The following is a 17480-nucleotide window of genomic DNA, read 5'->3' as shown; positions in this document are numbered from 1 at the left end:
TATCTGATAATTACATCATCTAGAAGGTTCAGCAATAATCTATAGTGGCTTTATCCACCACTAAAGCTGAGTATATTACTATAATTGAATGCGCAAATGAGGCTATATGGTTTAATGGATAACAGATTCTATGTTACGAACAGAATTATTTGCAGACAGAAGAAGGAAGAAGAAGAGGTTTCAGAAGAGTGAGAATAGAGAGATAGAGATAGAGGATTGGTTAATTTCTTCGATGCCTTCTCATTATCCTTTGTGATTTTTATACAGCAGTAAACGGTTAAGCAAACATTCTAGAATGAACTTTTACTATGTAAATTCCTCAATGACCCCCCCCCCCCATTAATTCTTGAAGTCTCTTTTGTGTTTGCCGACAATAAAATCACTCAAATGTGATGGAAGTTTATGGATACATGTCTCTCTCCTGGTTGGATGGACCACTTCAGGTGCCAGCTCTTGCTGTGAATTCTATGCTTCATTTTGAAATGTAACATTACCTTCCCCTGAAAGTGTAACCTCATCCTTGAGGTTTAGGTAAGGAAATTGAAGCTTGAGCACCACCCAATCTTCCCAGGTGGCTTCCTCAGATGGAAAACCCTTCCAATGAACGAGAGCTTGACGAATAGATGAGTGATGGCTTTGGATCTGGCGGTGTTGCAAGATAGCAGCGGGAGTGATTTCAGACAGGGCTTTTGCCGGTGGCTATCCAACACAAGGCTTTAGGGTAGAAATGTGAAAAATATTATGGATTTGAGAGCCCGAGGGCAGAGATAGGCGGTATGCAACCTTTCCCACTCGAGCAAGGATCTGATAGGGACCAAAATAGCATTTCCCCAATTTTTGGTTGATGCACATAGCCACAAAAGATTGTCGGTAGGGACAGAGACGAACATAAACCCACTCACCAGGTTGGAGTTCAAGGTCCTGACGGCGTTTGTTCGCCTGATGTTGCATGCGGTGTTGAGTTCGACGAAGGTGAAGTTTTAAGTCACATAGAATTCGATTGCGGTCTTGTAACTCTTTGTCCACCATGTTGTTAATGGTTGTACTGGGTATATATTGTGTGATTTCTGGAGGTTTTCATCCATACACAGCTTCAAAGGGAGTTGTTTGTATTGCAGAGTGAAAGGCAGTGTTGTAAGAGAACTCTTGCCAGAATGTACTCGGGAAATAGAGGGTCACGATCACTGACTAGTGATTTGGGAATTCCGCAGAGCTTAACAACATTCTCAAGGAAGGCTTCGGCTACTTTGGCACTAGTAAATTGAGGCGGCAAGGGTGTGAAGTGTGCATATGCTAACAGTCTATCAACCACCACCATTACTGCTATTTTGCCGGCGGACGGTGGAAGACCCACAATGAAATCCATGGAAAGGTCTTCCCAAATTTGTGCAAGAATTGGAAGTGGCTGAAGCAATCCTACTGGAGAAGAATGTAGAGACTTCATCTGTTGACAGACTGAACACTCCGCCACAAATTGGCGTGCCACTGTGCACATTCCCTTCCAAAATACATTTGTTGAGAGGCATTTCATTGTGCGTTGGAACCCTGCATGCCCCCCACATGCTGAAGAATGATATTCTTCTAAGAAGCGACAACATAAAGGGGAAGATGCATCCAGCACTATGTGTTTCCAATGGAAGAGTAACCCGTCGTGAGCAGAGTAATGAGTGTGAGTTGTTGGGTCTTGTAGAAACTCTTGATAAATGCGATGTAAGTATTCTGAAGTGCTGGTCTCTTGGCGAATTTGATCCAAAAAATCCAGTTGTGGTACATAATTGCAGAGAACATCATGAAGAGCTCTGGCACGCGTGACAAGGCATCCACGGCTCGATTTTCACTTCCTGGTTTGTAAGTAACTTCAAATGTGTACCCCATTAATTTTGTGAGCCAATGGTATTGTTCTAGTGTCTGAACTACCTGCTTCATCATTTCTCGCAGACTTTTCTGATCGGTGCGGATGAAGAATTTCTGACCAACCAAGTATTGGCACCATCTTCCAATAGCTTGAATAATCGCTTGCATTTCATGAGCATATGTGGAAGCCGCTTGCAGCATAGGCGACAACTTCTTGCTAAAGAATGTGACTGGTCGGTCATCTTGAGCGAGGACGGCACCGAGTCCTACGCCGGAGGCATCTGCTTCAATGGTAAATGGTTTACTAAAATCAGGAAGTGCTAATACTAGAGCTTGAGTGAGTTTTTGTTGTAATGTCGTGAAGGCTTGTTGGGCTGATTCACTCCACTAGTATGCTCCTTTCTTTGTGAGGTTGGTAAGTGGGTTGGCTATAGTTGCATATCCTTGAATAAATTTTCGGTAATATCCAGTGAGGCCCAAAAAAGCTCTAACATCCTTGAGGCATTTAGGGGTGGGCCACTCTAGCACATCTCTTACTTTTTCCTGATCCACTGAAAGCCCATGGGCCGATACTACATGTCCCAAGTAGTCAATAGATTCCTTGCCAAAATCACATTTAGACATTTTAGAAAGTTGATGGGCCTTCAGAGTTTCCAAAACCACCTTAAGATGGCCCAAATGTTCAATCCACCCCTTGCTGTAAACTAACAGATCATCAAAGAAAATTAGTAGAAATCTTCATAAATAAGGTTTAAAGACTTGATTCATGAGAGCTTGAAATGTTGCAGGGGCATTGGTCAGCCCAAAGGGCATGACCAAAAATTCATAGTGACCCTCATGGGTCCTAAAGGCTGTTTTATGAATATCTTCCACCTTAGCCTGTATTTGATGATAACTCGAGCGTAAATCGAGTTTAGAGAAATACCTGGCCCCGTGTAATTCATCAATTGTAGAAATCGGAAATCGATCAAGTACCATCACCGCATTAAGTGCTCGATAGTCGACACAAAAACACCAAGTCCCATCTCTTTTCTTTACCAAAATAACAGCAGAAGAAAACGGGCTTACACTTGGACGAATAATTCCCATCTTAAGCATTTCGGTTACCTGCCGTTCAATCTTGTTCTTCTGAAAATGAGGATACCGATAGGGCCGCACACTAACCGGAGTGATTCCAGGTTGCAAAAGTATAGCATGGTCGTGTGTCTGGTTTGGTGGTAGATGTTTGGGCTCCTCAAAAATTTGTTTATATTGGACCAGTAATTATGCCAATCCAGGCCCATGTTCCCCTTCAGCTTTATTGTCTTCATGTACTAGAACCAATTTGTATAGAGCTGCACATGATTGCGTTGCCACAATATGTCAAAGCCCATTATACGTGAGTTGGGCTGGTTGTAGTTTAGTGTCTCCCTGTAACTCAATTCTCTGCCCATCTTGGTTAAATTGTAACCTAAGCAGATTATAATCAAATAAAACATGCCCAACAGAGGCTAACCATTGAACTCCTAAGATTAAATCAGCACCACCCAATGGCAATACATATGCATCAATGGTGACAGAATAAGATTGAATATTAAGGGGTAGATTACGTACCAATCCTTCACATTCCACCTTATTTCCATTTCCTACCATTATGGTCATATTGGTCGTTTTCTCCACCTTAGAATTGAATGAACTTGCCACCTGATTGCATAGGAAATTATGAGTTGCCCCACCGTCTACCAAGATTTGTAAGGGTAGTCCCTTGATTATTCCTGTAAATCTTATTGTTGTTGGTGTTGGAATGCCATTCATGGAGTGAAACAACAACTCAGTTGTGTTCTCTGATTCATCTTCAAGTATTTCCTTCATGTTGTTGGTGTTAACAGACGGTGTGGTATCATCAAATTCCAACAGAAATAGTTGTCGTGACTTACACTGATGTCCTGGAACAAAGCGCTCATCACAATTATAGCAAAGTCCTCTATCTCTCCTTTGCTACGTTTCTGCTGGTGTAAGTTTCTTGATTGGAATGGTGGATGCAGGTGCTGGTAATAGTGGAACAGAGCTCTGTTTGAATGCTGGAGTTAGAGTTGGAGTTGGGAGTAGAGGCGGCTTACTTGAAATTGGTGTTGGACAGAAGAGGAGCTTCTTATACTCCAATTTTTGCTTCTTGCACAGGAGCAAGCCCCACTGCCTGAGCCATGGTGGTAGGTCGAAATGCCTTCACCTCGTTCTTAATATCTGATCGAAGATCGGAAATAAAATAGTTTACCATGAATGAAGTTGGTAATTCAGTGATCCGATTTGCTAGTGCCTCATAGCGGGATTGGTATTCTGCCACTATTGATATCTATACCAATTTTGCTAAATCTCCCTCATGATCTTCATACTCCGATGGTCCAAACCGATTTTCCAAGACTTTTGTGAATTCCTCCCATGTCGGGTATCTCCTTGTCTTATACATCCACTGGAACCATTGTAATGCCTCACCTTCCATATGAATTGACGTCATTTTTAACTTCTGTTCATTTGGAGTTTCATGGATATCAAAGAAGTTTCTTGCTCAAAAAATCCATCCCATAGGATGAGATCCATTAAATTTAGTAAAATCTACTCTTGTTGTTCACACCTGAATGCCACTGGCATTACTATTTCCTATAGATCTGAAATTGCTGATAGGAGTAGAAGTCTCCTGATTTGCAGATCGTTGGAAGATTTGTTCTAATCGGCCTTCCATAGATGAGATCTGCCTAACCAATGTTGTAATGGCTTCTCCTTGCTCATTGACAGAATTGTGTAGCGAAGAGAGTTGTGAGCCATGATCAACCATGGTGGTACTCAATTGCTTAATTGCATCGTTCGTTTGACATTGTCGTGTTCCTTCCGCCATGAGTTATCCGTCAGGTCGAACCAGTTGTTACGAACAAAATTATTTGCAGACAGAAGAAAGAAGAAGAAGAGGTTTCAGAAGAGTGAGAACAGAGTAATAGAGATAGAGGATTAGTTAATTTCTTCGATGCCTTCTCATTATGCTTTGTGATTTTTATACAGCAATCAACGATTAAGCAAACATTCTAGAATGAACTTTTACTATGTAAGTTCCTCAATTACCCCCCCCCCCCCCCCCCCCCAATTAATTCTTGAAGTCTCTTTTGTGTTTGCCGACAATAAAATCACTCAAGTGTGATGGAAGTTTATGGATACGTGTCTCTCTCCTGGTTGGATGGACCATCTCAGGTGCCAGCTCTTGCTGTGAATTCTGTGCTTCATTTTGGAATGTAACATTATACTTAATTGCATGAACACACAAAACTTGAGACAGCAAAAACCGATGGTATGAAACAATAACAAAAGCACTAACAATACGAGAAATCATATTCAAATGACCATTACTTGCTAGAACACTTTCAGTACCCGTATAGGGCTCATTTATTGCGGAGAGTTTTGTAGTGAGATGGCTGTTAGACCCTGAATCAGGAATCCCCATTGAACTACCAAAAGAATTCTTGAAATCAGAAGTAGTAGCAGCCAAAGGGTACAGATCCTACTAACGTATGCATGTTGAACCTTTGTGAACACTGAGTGATAGAGTGACAATAAGCTCGGAAAATTTGGCCGGCAGTTCTTGGTTCATTCAAGAAGGATGGAGAAGAAACATTAAATGCACCAGAAACACAGGACGAGGCAGTGACACCAAGAACAAACATGAGAGGAAGTCGGCCACTCATAAGCACCAGTAGGAAATCCACCTCATCCATGGATGCCGACCACCACGAGAATAGCCTTTTCGATTAAAAGATCCTCATTTGGATCCAACATCAACATAATAATTCAAATTCTGAGAAGCAGACCATCGTGAACTAGAAAGGCAATATCGATTTTGCTTGTTTTGAAATGCCTCGGTTCAATCCGTTAAGTCGGTCCAGCAACGGTTTGGTTTTTCCCTCCTTGAACCGTTCGGTTCACGTTTTACTTCATTTAAATGGTGGAAGATTTCACATGGGTATAATCAACGGTCCCCATTCAATTTGACGACGTGGCTTAATTCTAAGCGTTCGCAGCTCAGTGGTGCACTGAAGCAAAGCATCTAAATTTTTAAGTCTTAGCATGCAATAAGTTGTTCAAAAAGTGATTTGAAATGCAACTTAAATTTCACCAGAAAGCATCTTTTGCAATTCTAACTATTTCCTCCATTTGTTAAAGCTGAAACCATAAGAGAGACATGTTTGCCTAGACTTGAATGCTACCTCATTAAATGAGCAGCACTTGTTCGAGATCTCAACCGTTGCAGCACAATGCTACACATTCAATGTGCATGAAGTCGAACCATTCTATCAGATGTACTAGTAGTAGGGGTGTAAACGGACCGGAATCGGATCAGATAGTGGTATATCCATATCCACATCTTATTATATTCGGACAGATTCGGATACTATCCTATCGATTTTCGGACGGATTCTGTCGGATTCGGATAATAATCGGATAGTTATTTTCTTAAGTAGATTCTTCTAAATGGGCATGAATATAGATTGAATACAAAATTTCGACTACCTATTTACATATTTACCTTTTTATTTGTGAGAGCTAGGTTTGAAATTTAAGAATTTACCAACTTTGGTAGCTATTTTAGTAGAAAATCTAGAACAATAATCACATATCATAGGTAAAATTTATAAAAATAAGAATAATAAATCTAAATAAGTAACTTAATCGGACGGATAATATTCGGTAAGAAAAGGGTATACCATATCCGTATCCTATTAGTAATCGGATGGATTCGGATACCCTTAAACTGATGCGGATGCGAATTCGAAAGCGAATTCCGGTTATCCATTTACACCTCTAACTGGTAGTACCATTACGTGACAAATATTGATATATTATAATACTTCATTAGATAAACTGGTAGCTAGAAAGGATATCCTAAATATTATATTAGAAAATCCTGGGCATCTTGGCTAGGGAACCTGAAAAGTGAAAAGTTTAAGTTTCTTCTATTTAGGCTATTAATTAATGCCAGATCCCAGCGGCACTTACTTTGGTAGGCATGGGCTAGCATTTAAATAGAAATCCCACCCAGCCCAAGCTTGACCTTGGTGAAGGCCTAATGGAGTATGGCTAGTCATGGGCTCTCTGCTAGACATATATTACCAGCACCCTCGATCTTAGCTCTCAATCATATTGCAATATAGTGATATACATTAACTTTGCCCTTTATTTTCAAAGTATCAATCCTTAACTTCTGTCTTCTCCCTTCTTTTTTTTTTTTTTTGGTTGCCAACTCCGGTTTCCAAGTTTTTGCCTTGACTAATCCGGTGTTCGACCCGGGTCACACACCTGGCTGTGGTGGGTGAGTCTCCCAGCGGGGATTTTTTGCATCACAAAGTTTCGATACCGAAACCTTGCTTAAGCGGACCAAGCTGCTTGCTTACCACTTGGATCAACGGTTCCTCTTCTCCCTTCTACCAAAAGAAAAGAATAGAAAAACACAAAAAAACCAAAAAAAAAAAAAATTTCATTGTTCTACTCTGCTACTGCAGTATCTCTCAAAATCTGCAGTTAGTATGATGGGTCACACGCTTAATGAAGTACTAATAGTCAATACTGTTTTAGGCAATTTTTATGATGCATTTTTCATTTACATGAAATCAAGGATACCAGACCATCCTGTCAGCATGCATAGAGGCAAAAATTTTACTGTACTATGATCCTTGGTCATAATGCATGCTGGAACCTACCTTGTGTTATAATGTATCCATACTTGGAATTTAGATTCAGGAGCTATATATTCTCAGCAACCACTGCAGCAAATAAAAACCCTTTTTTGAGACTTCTTTGAGGTTTGAATACATCGGACAAACAGTCCAATCACAAACTCTGCCATGGTAGCTAAGCTACAACCACTAGGATAAACAAGCAAAAGCTTTTTAACACAAACATGCTTAATTCTATCGGATGGCATAGTCCTGTTTCAGATAAGTAGCGAATGCATCAGGGAATCCCAGCAGAAGGAGAATACAGCTGAACCCACACAAATTCCTCTTTGTACCCGATCCTTGCTTCACAAGATGCTGTACAGGAGTAAATAACAATGGTTGCCCAATCAAGAGAATCTGAATCATTCTTCACTCCGAAGTAGTACAACAGCTGGGGCAAGATCTGTGCATACACCAGAATGAAAGATTGTCATCACAATGACAGACGTGGAAGAGAGATTCAATGGAGCAAGCAAATTTGTGTACACAGATAAACCAGCTGAACCATTGCAAAATTGTATCACTCAAATCAACACAGGGAATGATCGATCTCTTAACCTGGAATTCAAAATGTCGTGTACCATTGCAATAGTTGCATTTAGGAATATCTGCCATTGATGGACGGCCACTTGACATGGGCCACAATGGTTTGGCCTTTGCATCCCTACAATACCTGCAATAATTTGATAATGCAAATCAATGATCCAATCTCTGTAATAAAGCCTAGTCTCTCCATCTACTAGGCGAACCACAGGAAAGAGAAAGTATAGAATCAGTCTACATCATTGATACTATCACTTGAGAAGAATGAATAAATTTTTGTCTACCAAAGAAGAAGAAACATGATTATAGTTGCTAACATAGTCAACTCACGACAATACAGATTTCATCTTTCTCTTTCCTTCTCTCTGTGTCCCCACCCTGCCCTGGGGGGGGTGTTGTTGGAGAGGGGCAGGGGAGGAGGTATTAGGGTGGCAGGTTGGGTTACTACAGAGTACCAAATGAAAATACCTAGGTGCAATTATTAAGGTCATAAAATTTAATAGAAGACACATCCACTGTGTCATTGCTGATCATGGCTGGTAAAAACCTATACCACCAAAACTTATGGCAAACATACACCATTCTAGAAACCCTCAAAACTAATTAGATGAGATAAGATTTATCAGCATCTCATGAAAGTGAAAATCCTTTCCTGAAAACAACTGCTGATAGTGATGGAGAGAGACTCAAAGGTGCACAGCAATTTGATCAGAGATGAACACGAGTAAGATCATACCATACCCAGGTTCCTCACTAGGCCAAAATTGAAACATAAGAGTCAGAGAACTCATTTTTTTACAGTTCAGCAGTACTCACCTCATTACTTGCTCCGGAGCTTTAGCAATGCGCTCTTGGAAATGAGCCAAGCATTTCTGATCATCATTTCCCTAGCATCCAAATCAAAAAAAAGCAACCATTTACGATCCCACTAGACAAAACAAGAAGAAAAGATCAGTGTGCAATGCAACCCCAAGCATACCTCAAAAGTATCTAACAGTGACTTCATTGTTTCATCCAGCTGGCCATTGGAAACCACTGAATTCGAGTAGTCATTGCCTTCAGATGCCTCAGTGTTAAATGTGTCTTCATCCTCGCTTATGATTTCGTATTCAGACCATAAAGCTTTGTTGGCAACTGCTATTGAACAAATTCACGACTGGTGAACCTATGTACAAATACAGGAAGTAGCGGGAATACAACAGATCATACTTGAGAATTCATGGTCGATGCATTGGACCGGAATCTTATGTTTGAATGCTAGGTAACCAACTTAAGATTATAAGTCTCATACAGTTGTAACCCTACTTTCCAATCACAAGTCATCTCTCTCTACAAGTCCAAGTACTAAAATCAAGTATTGATTGAATTATTAGTGAGATGCAACCATCAAGCCATTGCCTAATCTAACAGAAGTTTAAGGTTTATACGTGTCACATGCATAGGATTAGGTGCACTAAAATACTTAAGGGCATTTTACCAAATTAACCAAGATTATTCATATGAAAGCCACCTTTGTTTATCTCTCCAGTTGTAGTTCTAATGCCACAAGTGCTAGAGTTGGAGGATGTAGAAGAGATGCAGATTTGTTGACAGTCTGCTTTATGTCCTGAGCGCCAATGCATCATCTGCAACAATGGAAAAACATCAAATTTTCAAGGGGTTGATCCAAGTCACAAGCCAGCATTTTGAGATCCATCATTGTTAATTACCTGGTGTTTCTCTGAGCAATAGCGTGCACTCTTGCAACTGCTACATACTTTATCTCCCTTCCATGTACCACACCAACAACAGAGTGCAGCTAAAGCAAGACATCACTGAAGCAATGAGACTAGTGGAAAAATTTTGAAGGATGCATTATATATCCTTTTCACAAACTTCTGCAACTAATATGGCATGAGTCAGACATACGACATGACTGTATATTCATCCTAAATCTGCTCCAGGCTATCCAATGATTGCACCCTCAGACTGACTATAAAATTTCAAACCAAATTGATGATCCACAGGCAAAGAAGAAAAAGGGTGATAGACCCCTTCAGTCTTTTGTTCAAATTTATTTACTTCTTTTTTCTTTCAATTTTTCTATCAATAGTCATAAAAAAAATCTTAGGATGTAATTGAAACAAAGGGCCACAGGGAGCAGAATGCAGAACAAATCCTATAATCTATTACCTTTATTCTATCCTACTGATTTCTCATGCTCAAGCTAGTTTCAATACCAGAAAACAAATCCTATGGCAAGGGTATGTGACTTCATGATGACCTGTGAATGCCCAATGGTCCAAACTTAATTACATGCATGTTTATTATTGGCAAGGGTATGTATGTATGTATTTTGGTGGGATGAATAAAATATTCATTAACCAAAGGAGCAGAAGGGGAGGCGGGAGAGAATACAAGAGCCCAAGGGCAGAGCCCCGCCAAACCACAATAACAAGACAAAGGAGTCACCAACCTAACAACCAAAGCAACACATAAATGAGAATAAAGGCACCAGACAAGGATTTTGTCCTATGCTTTTTCTTTTTCTTTCTAGAAGACTTCAAATCCGCCGGGAAGTCCCCATTGGGTCAATAACGATGCTTCGGACAAGATTGCTTCTTCTGCAGCCTTCACAATCAGAGACGAACGACAGGAGGGGTTTCAGCTGCAGCCCTAGGTCTTCTTTCAGCCTCTCCTGGGGTGGTCTGGGTGGTTCACATCAACGGGTCTTGCCACTCATTTGCGCATGTGTTCTATAGAAATATAAATATAAATCATAACCACAATTTCTGGTTTTCATTTGGGATGGAGTAGAGATGAATTTCTGTTGGGTAAGAATTATACCATATCAGAAAGCTAAGGAAGAGTAAAGTATTCAATCTTCCGTCACTGTGCTTCTAAAATCCACCTCTTCCAAATAAGCATACTGTAGTAGCAGTTATGAGAGAAGAGCTATAACTAAGCCTATAAATCCTTCTACCATAACTATCTAGTACCCATTTTTAATTATAAACACAATGATTGCCCAGATGGTCTATGAAGAACCCTGAGCACGAAGATAATAATCGTCTCAAATCTTCATTTAACTCTGAGCATTACAAAGTACAATTAGAAGGTACCAAAAGGCTTTGAAAAGAAAGGCATGAGAGCCTACTCAAAAAATAAAATAGGAAGAGTACCTCCAATTGTGGATGGTTTGTTAGTCCCATTATGTCTTGGTGGTTCACTTGAGTAAAAGGGATTTGAACGATGCAACTGACAACGGAAAACCTTCACACTTTAGAAAGCATTTTTAGTGTCGGGAACACTTGCACTTAAAGGAAGAATAAGCAAATATGCTCCAAAAGAAAGGTTTTCCCAAAAAGCACCTCCGTGCTGGTTTGTCTGGTGCACGCTTCCATTGCTCATGCTGATCTTTGAGAAGGCATGCCATTGATGGGCACATGAACACAAATAAAGTCCGATGGAATGTTGATTCCTTTTCAGCAACTGGAGCATATACCTACAGCAAAACCATTAGACTTTGTTGATTCTTTATATCATAATTTGTTGAAATTCATGGATGGAAACATGGAAGAATCAAATGCCTAGGAGTTGAAAACAAATCAGAAAAAAGAAAAACACAGATTTTTGTGAGGAGCAGAAATAAATATAAGAAGCAAAACAACACCTGAAGGAGAAACCGTAAATGGTCTCCACAGATATCGCAGACACGAGATTTCTCTGATGGCAAATCAAGGGGATCTAACCAGGCCTGCAGACATGAACAGAGGATATTAAACAAACCAAAGAGAACTTACTGTATCAAAAACATTTATTAGTAACAGGAAAACGAGGAATTCTGAATTAAATACATACAGGTACTCCTCCAGCCTTGCTTGGAAATAGTTGACGGAGAAGAGAATGAGGACCTTTAGGCTTCTCAACAAAACCTAGAGTCATGGGATCTTGCTCTTCTTCATCTTCATCATCTGGTTCCTCTTCTTGATCTTCTTCTTCTTCCTCTTTGATTTGGAGAGAACAGAAATCATCTACGGAATCTCCTTCTGCTTCCAATTCCAATATCTGTGGCATCTTCTTTCTACTTTGATTCTCCTATGCTATCTTTTCAGAATGGAAGTGTCAATGATGCTTCAATGTCAAAGATTCAGCTTACCAGGCTTCTAATAGGCAACGGTTGGCATGTCACACATTGAAGCCTACCCTTTGCAGCTGTTCAATTGAGAACTTGAAAAGGAGAGGCAGGATTCCTGAGTAGATGACCACCACTACTTTCAATCAAGTTTTAATGGTTCCTAGATAATGGCATGTGGAGTCAACAACTGAATAAACATAATATACTAGATGATAACAAACCAGAAACACTATAAAATGAACATGCAAGAACACGAACACGCAATTAACACAGCTGAATTCAGCAGAACACTTCCTCATATTCAATCATTCAGCTATTCATGTTTAACAATGGGTAACATGGCTATGGGAGTTCAAGATTGCGACAAGCCAACAAGAATTTGAGTTCAGCAGTGAACAACAAAAAACGCCGACTAGTTTGAAATCCTCAGAGGTTCTAATCATCAGATTAGGCTCACAAGTCGTGATGATCTGAACCACCTAAGCCTCCATATTCCATTTATAAGCCTGTTCAAACAAAAAGATATAATTTAAAAAACAAAAGTGACCAACAGGCACATAAGTATATGACAATTAGCAGCTCCATAATCCATGCTCAACACCTACAAGATAGTAGCATCACTGTCGTCTCAGACTTAACAAACCCAATCAAATTTCATCCTTGCTTGTTTCTCTTACAAGAAATGAACGCCCACAATTAATAGACCAGTTGTAATTGTTTTGCCCTTTATTAGATTATTAATCCATTATTTGTTAGTTCATTCCCTGTTTTCTGGTAAAGGAGAACATCAGATGCTAACAACACATTTTTGTAAGTTTAATTCCACGATTTAGTTTGCAAATGGTGACAGTTTTCTAGCTTCTTTTCTTCTCTCTGGCTGTGGTAGAATGGTATCACATCATCCACTAAGCCCCAGTAAATCACATATATTGTTCCTAAAATTTTGATCCCGTATAAGTTTCAAATAGGGTTCAAAAAGTGCAAGATAATTTGGAATGTTTTTATTGGATTTGAGCAGAGAAAAATTGCCTCAATACCCCCAAGGCTCCACATAAATGCACACTTGTTACATATGTCTGAGAGACAGATGCATCTATTTGAGAAAACACTTATAGGAAAGAGACCCTTATTGACTTAAATGGAGACGGAGAAGTAGCGGACAAAGGGTACCTGCACAATGCTAGAGAAAAGGAAAAATGAGTCACCACCATAGTTGTCATGGCGACGAGGCGATGCGAGGTGGTTTTAGCTAGTTGAGTCGATGAGTCAACGAGGCGCCCTCTGAGGCGCTTTTGAGGCGATCGAGGCGTTTTAAGTGAAATTTTTACTTTTTAGTGTACATCTCATACACTAATTCATTATAAACCTATCTTATATATAATAAAAAAAACTAATATTAGCCATTTAGCCTACCTCAAGTCATCCAACATACTACAAACCACACATTGACAAATAGAACTTGGTCAAAGGAATAGATGAGCAAACAATTATGGGTGAATGCCATTCTATCATTCTATGAGAATACAATCACTGCTGAAACCTCACCTAGATCGAGCAATCAATCAAGCAATTGTGTAAGCATAGTCCAATAAAAAAACAGCAATCCAGATTCACTTGCAGTAAAAATATGAAGAGAATAAGAGGAATTTGTATTGAATTACATATTCTACCAAATTAGTAGTACTCATGACAAAGAAGACATAATGGCTGCAACATCCTCCATACTAACACTGAAAAGCAAAAAGAAACACTTACCAAAGACTTCCCAAATTACTTTAAGCCTAAACAATAACAAAAAGGGGAAACAGCCAATGCAGACTTAAACCAAGAGGAAATCAAAACCAAAATTCCAGAATAAGATAGGAGTAAGTCAAATAGAGCACACCTGACATGTAACTATCTAATCAGTTAACAATCTCCAAACGAGATATTAAAAGTAGCAACTTATAACATTGTTACAACGCAGAAAAGAAGAAAGAAAAAAAAGAGCATTTCGGCGACATGCCGTCGCCTGAGATGGTGACCAGAGTTACCGGAAGCCGCTGCAACTTGGTTGTTGCAAGCTCTGCAACTACGGTGGCTTTCGTATGAGCCTAAGAGGGGGGAAAAAAAAGAAGCAGAAGTAAGAGAATAGCAGCAGGCGTAGATCAATTTTGGACCTTCCAAATTGAAAAAGAGATTACAGTGGTGTCGCCAATGATGTTTCTGACTGTCGCCGGAGTCGCTAGATGTTGCCGTCGATCGAGTGGAACTCTGGAAGATAGTAGCAGGAATCGATAGAAGAAATGAAAAGCTGAAAGAGAGTAACAGCGTCTCTGGTTGTCGCTGGAGATGTTTTTGGCTGTCGCCGGAGTCGTTGGATGTTGCCGGAGTCGCCTGATGTCGTGTCGATCGAGTGGAACTCTGGAAGATAGTAGCAAGCGTCGATAGAAGAAATGAAAAGTTGAAAGAGAGTAACAGCGTCTCTGGCTGTCGCTGGAGATGTTTTTGGCTGTCGCCGGAGTTGATGACTGTCGTTGGAGTTGTTAATTTCATCGTCGATCAAGTGGAAGGTGAAGAGAGTAGCAGAGGGAGAGGGCCGAGAGGCAGAGACGATGAGAAATTAGGGCTTAGGGCTCGCAAGAGTGAAGAATGTCGAGTGAAATTATCGGGTTTTCATCCTTTTTTTTTTTTTTTTTTTTTTTTTTTTTAATGATTTCATGTTAGAATGATCCCATGTATCTTATGTAAAACTTATATAAGCACTCAACCATTAGATGATTCTCAATTGGAATCTAATTTCTTTTGGCCTTTGATTTGGAATTAATATATGGTGGTTTTTAAAATCCACAAAAGCGGTCGCCTAGGGGTCAGAGGCGTCTGAGGCGACACATAGGCGAAGCCTCAGAGCCCGAGGCAACGCATAGGCGACGCCTCAGAGCCTGAGGCGACCGCCTTATGGACTCCACATGAGGCGCTTCTAGCCTCATCCCCTCAAACTCCGCCAGGAGGCCTAGGCGACGCCTTGACAACTATGGTCACTACCGCTACAATCCCCGATGGAGTTCTACAAACTGGAGCTTCTCACTGACTGCAAAACAAAAGCATTCAGGAACAGTGCTAGCAAAGAAAGGCTACAAAGCTTGGATTCCAAAATCGAACTCCAAATTACCTGCTTCAACGCTTGGTTTTGAGTTTTGAACCTAAAGTCGGTTAGCGTTTTGAGGTTCAGGAACTTGTTTTTGCAACCTATATTTCAATTAAATAGGCAAATGATACATATAAAAAAAATGTTGTTCTGCCAAAATAGTTTCATATGCTACAGTTTAAAGCATATATTATCATAACTATGTCAAAAACACATGATGTGACCAAGCTCAGCTAGCATAAAGACCATTGAAGGTTCGACACAAACCAGGCCTCACTAGCGCACCATGGGGCTGGCCAAACCCTCAGAAGGGCAGTATGGTGTTTTCCACACCCCCTTTGAACAGAACACCAAAAGAATCCAGTAAACTTCCTGATATTTTAGGATCCTATATCTACTTTTTGTACTTCAATTTGATCGGAGGTTAGAGTCCTTGTTTGAGGAGTCCCAATTGGAATCCAATTCTCAAGTAGGATTCCTTTTGGAAGTTATTGATTATTTTTGCAAATTTTTCATTAGACCAAAATGCCTTTTCTCTGACAAAAACATACCTTTTTTGGTCCAAGAAGAGATCTGTCTAGGGGTGTCAACAGTGTGGTTTGGAGTGGGTTCAAGGTTGGGCTTAACGGCTTTGGGCTGGAAACGGCCTAGCCCAAACACAACCCACTTGAAAGATAACAGTTTCGGTGAGGTTTGGGTTCAGGTTAACTAACGGTTTAGGATCGATTTGGCTAACGGTTTGGCTTAGTCCACTGTTTTCGGTATCAGTAATAGTCATGCAAGTTTCACATAATACATAGCATAAAATTATATTTTAGTTCAATACAAAGAAAAGGTATCTTTGTATGATCTTGCAAATGCAAAATCATTTATTAGAGGATCCAAAAAGGGCTGATGCAACAAGGATGTTTCAGTACACTGATGGATCAATTCTCAACCCTGTCCCTATTTGGAGGCCTCATGTAAAGCCATGTCTTTCCCCATAAATTGTCAAATATTCTACTTGTAAAGGCAACTACATTTCCTTATGCCTTTTAGCATTTCTTGGTTATGAATATCTAAAGAGCATTCATCTAGCATCAAACAAAAAAAGCCGTACTCTAGGCTTCAGTTGTTCACAGTTGGTGATAACATAAAGTCATCCAGGACTTCGTAAAAGATTTAAAAGCCATAAACTAGATGCAGATTTTTTTACTGTTTACATTCAGTGTAAAAATCACCATTAAATGAAGCAAGATTGAGACTCATCATCATGACATAGTTAGATGGAAACAAAGTTAAAATTACACAAAAATACAGAAAGAAGAAACCTTTGTTTAGTTTTGGGCCTTTTCGCTATCAAAGCTGCTACTGGAATAATTTTTATCAAAATCACAGATGCTTAGAAGTTGAATTTTTGATAGTTAGATACTTAGATATCTCAAGATTATTTCTATTATGGAGATTGAAAGGGAAGATTTTCCTCTCATACGAAACTTGTTACACTTTCCAAATGAAAATAGAGAAATCTCACGAACATGTCTGCACTTGTTAGGGAACCATCTTTATTTGAGCTGATGGCTCTATTGCCTTGAATTACAAATGCCGTAGGGAAGAAAGAAAAAGAAGACATAAACTGTCAATCAATTCTACCAATTTACAGAATGGAGAACAGCTCACCCCAAAGTTGCCGCTGTTTGCTGGAGTCGCTAAGAAGATGAAGAGCGAAGAAACACAAAATACAGAAGAAAAAAAAAAACCCAGAAGACGAAGAGAAGTCGAGCAGATCGCGCTTGCTACCGTCGCCGAGAAGATGAACTTGCCGCTGTGTTGAGTTGGAAGACGAACAAGAAGGGATTTTTATTTGCAGCCGCCCTTCTGCAGGCAGCTGAGGGCCAGGATTTTGCCACACGTGTTTAAAAAATATCCAACGGCTTTAATTCAACTAAATAGAATATATCCTAAATACAATTTTATATTTTATATTGGAGTTTTTTACATGAGCCCCCTCCATTTTCATGGAAAACAAATTGCACCCCTCTAAAATCAAAACCTTGCAAATACCCCTTCCATAATTAACCTCGTTACTTAGGACTTTAAATAATTTTAATATGACCATACT

The 17480-nt window shown here is 39.8% G+C and overlaps 1 protein-coding gene across 4 annotated transcripts; it reads right to left on the bottom strand.

Annotated features, from left to right (window-relative positions):
- Window positions 1-7401: 7401 nt before the first annotated feature.
- On the bottom strand, window positions 7402-17187 carry LOC149023104 (uncharacterized). 4 transcript variants are annotated; one of them, XM_089150955.1, is made up of 12 exons: window positions 17039-17187; window positions 12710-12758; window positions 11976-12367; window positions 11788-11871; window positions 11486-11619; window positions 11297-11394; window positions 9845-9933; window positions 9646-9760; window positions 9115-9272; window positions 8952-9022; window positions 8151-8265; window positions 7402-7995 (listed from the first exon to the last, which is right to left on the bottom strand). In XM_089150955.1, the coding sequence occupies exons 3-12, from the start codon at window positions 12189-12191 to the stop codon at window positions 7828-7830; spliced, it is 1248 nt and encodes a 415-aa protein (XP_089007081.1). In that variant the 5' UTR covers window positions 12192-12367; window positions 12710-12758; window positions 17039-17187; the 3' UTR covers window positions 7402-7827. The 4 variants fall into 4 exon arrangements, with proteins under 4 accessions (XP_089007081.1, XP_089007079.1, XP_089007080.1 ...); XM_089150953.1 differs by lacking the exon at window positions 12710-12758 and having other exon boundaries at window positions 11976-12412; XM_089150954.1 differs by lacking the exon at window positions 12710-12758.
- Between the last annotated feature and the right edge of the window lie 293 nt (window positions 17188-17480).

This window comes from Hakea prostrata, chromosome 3 (assembly GCF_041222555.1).
Source record: "Hakea prostrata isolate BN-2017 chromosome 3, UWA_Hpros_2, whole genome shotgun sequence".
Lineage (NCBI taxonomy): Eukaryota > Viridiplantae > Streptophyta > Magnoliopsida > Proteales > Proteaceae > Hakea > Hakea prostrata.
This window is presented reverse-complemented; position numbering and strand designations above follow the sequence as displayed.